Source organism: Pterocles gutturalis, unplaced genomic scaffold (assembly GCF_000699245.1).
Source record: "Pterocles gutturalis isolate BGI_N339 unplaced genomic scaffold, ASM69924v1 scaffold21608, whole genome shotgun sequence".
NCBI lineage: Eukaryota > Metazoa > Chordata > Aves > Pterocliformes > Pteroclidae > Pterocles > Pterocles gutturalis.
In genome coordinates this window covers 53,686-55,575 of record NW_010126361.1, presented here as the reverse complement: position 1 = coordinate 55,575, position 1,890 = coordinate 53,686, and the positions used below count along the sequence as shown (strand labels likewise).

Below are 1,890 nucleotides of genomic sequence, written 5' to 3'. Positions count from 1 at the left end.
CCCTAACTGCTGTGTAGCACCAACAGTATTTCCCTAGAGACACATTTGTGTGATTCACTTCAGTGTTTTAACACCAGTAACTGCAACGCCAGGAAGTAACAAATAATAAAGCCCCCCAAATCCCATCCAAAAAACCCTATAGCAATGCAACTTGTTTATCTGAAACCACTGCTCTTGTGAGAAAGAGATGACATCTCCCACATCCCTGTAACATCTTCTACCCCTTGGCTCACTCAGGGATATAATTCTAACTGGAACTGTGGGAACCAATTTTAAATAGAGAAGAAAAAACAGCTTTTGGACAAAGTCTCACTCAAGGTAAGCCATGATGAAGACTTACTTAAGAGAAGAGTCTGTTTTCTTCTTTTACTCCCGTTAGAAACAAAGAGCCAAGCTTAGGTTTGTGATCTATTACACTTCTTTGTAGGAAAACTTTCAATATGGGCAAGATCTTGCAAACTGCTGGCATTTCTACTGTTGTGCAGAAAATCCTTAAGTCTGACTATGAATGAGAACAGGTAAGATCTGGGAAATGGGAAAATCCAATTTTTTTAGAGGAGATTAGTGCTGGAGATTGCTGATTGGGTGAGTACCAGACAAAAGCCTTATTAACCTTGCTAAAACGCACTGAAAAAACACAAGATCTTTCTGCTAATAATAATATTTCAGGCATTCGAAATCAATGGAGATTTTAACACAGTGCTGTACGCAATCAGGACTGGAAGCTAAACTTACGTGGAAGTTGTTCTGTAAGTAAAATATACAGCAAGTGATCAAGTCTGAGCCTGGGGATGTATTTACTAACAGAATGTAGAGCATGAGTGTGGTAACTAATAGTCCAGGAGTAGAAGTTCCTGTGCTCAGGAGGACTTGTAAATTTGCCAATAGAAAACCTGAAAGCAGTTAGGAAGTTCTCACTGCATTGTAACCGCAGAGAAACCCTCTTTCTGCCTTCATACCTGGTCCATCAGATTTCTTCTTGACAGGTTCCTCTTCACTGTCTTCACAGTCAGCATCAGTACCACCTATTGAAAACAGTGAGTGAAACAATGAGTGTTACACCCACAGAAGTGTAGGTGTAAAAGCCATTCAAGCTAGAAAATGCTACCGTTGCTAAGCACTAGTGACTGGTTCCTCACCTACCACCATAACAGAAAGCACATTTCCTTTTCTAAAGGACTCAAATGAGGGGACAACCCTGTCAGTGAAGGTGTTCATGGATGACCACCCCTCTCGTGTAATTTGCAGTGGCATTTTCTTACTATATAGGCTGCTGAGCAAGATCATGTTGGTGTAAACCCAGGCAATTTCTCAGTCACATCGCTTCCACCCTCAACAGCCTCACCTCCCGCGCCACTCACACACCATCTCATTTTCTTCAGCTTCTGCAAAGGGCAACCTGATCAGTGCTCTCATCTGCTCCTGCCTCTGACCCAGCAAAACCTGAATGAATTGAGTGGGACCTTCAGGTTGAAATGAAGCAGTGGAGTTGGTTTGAAACTACCATGTGCTTTTATTTAGGCCTGTAGCAGAAGAGTGACATAGAGTCTCAGGCAGAACTGAAGAACAAACAAATGACTCCTTCTATCTAATATTCAATAACTGCAGCTACAGCTTCAGTGGCAGCAGTCAAATTATAAAGCTCCCTCTTTTTGACGGGTGAAGATACCAAATGCAGGAAAAGTCCAGCTGATTCGGTCTGAATGGGCCCCCATCTTCCCCATCTATACCAACCAGAAAAGCTTCTGAATTTCTATTTTCTTTTCTTGTTTGAAAAACTAGCAAAAGATGAAGAGATATGAACCACTTACAAGCCATTTTTTTCAGAGGCATGAACAATTTACAGTGTCAGTATAACCCAATGAACATTTGTATGTTTTCCTTTTGCTA

The 1,890-nt window shown here is 41.4% G+C and overlaps 1 protein-coding gene across 1 annotated transcript in view; it reads right to left on the bottom strand.

Moving 5' to 3' along the window:
* Positions 1-1,890, bottom strand: part of PIEZO2 (piezo-type mechanosensitive ion channel component 2) — a gene marked incomplete at its 5' end in the record, with an annotated part of 89,937 nt that overhangs the window by 37,633 nt on the left and 50,414 nt on the right. Inside the window, one exon of the mRNA XM_010078967.1 lies at positions 960-1,025. Coding sequence (XP_010077269.1) covers positions 960-1,025 — 66 coding nt within the window. The remainder of the gene's footprint in view (positions 1-959; positions 1,026-1,890) is intronic.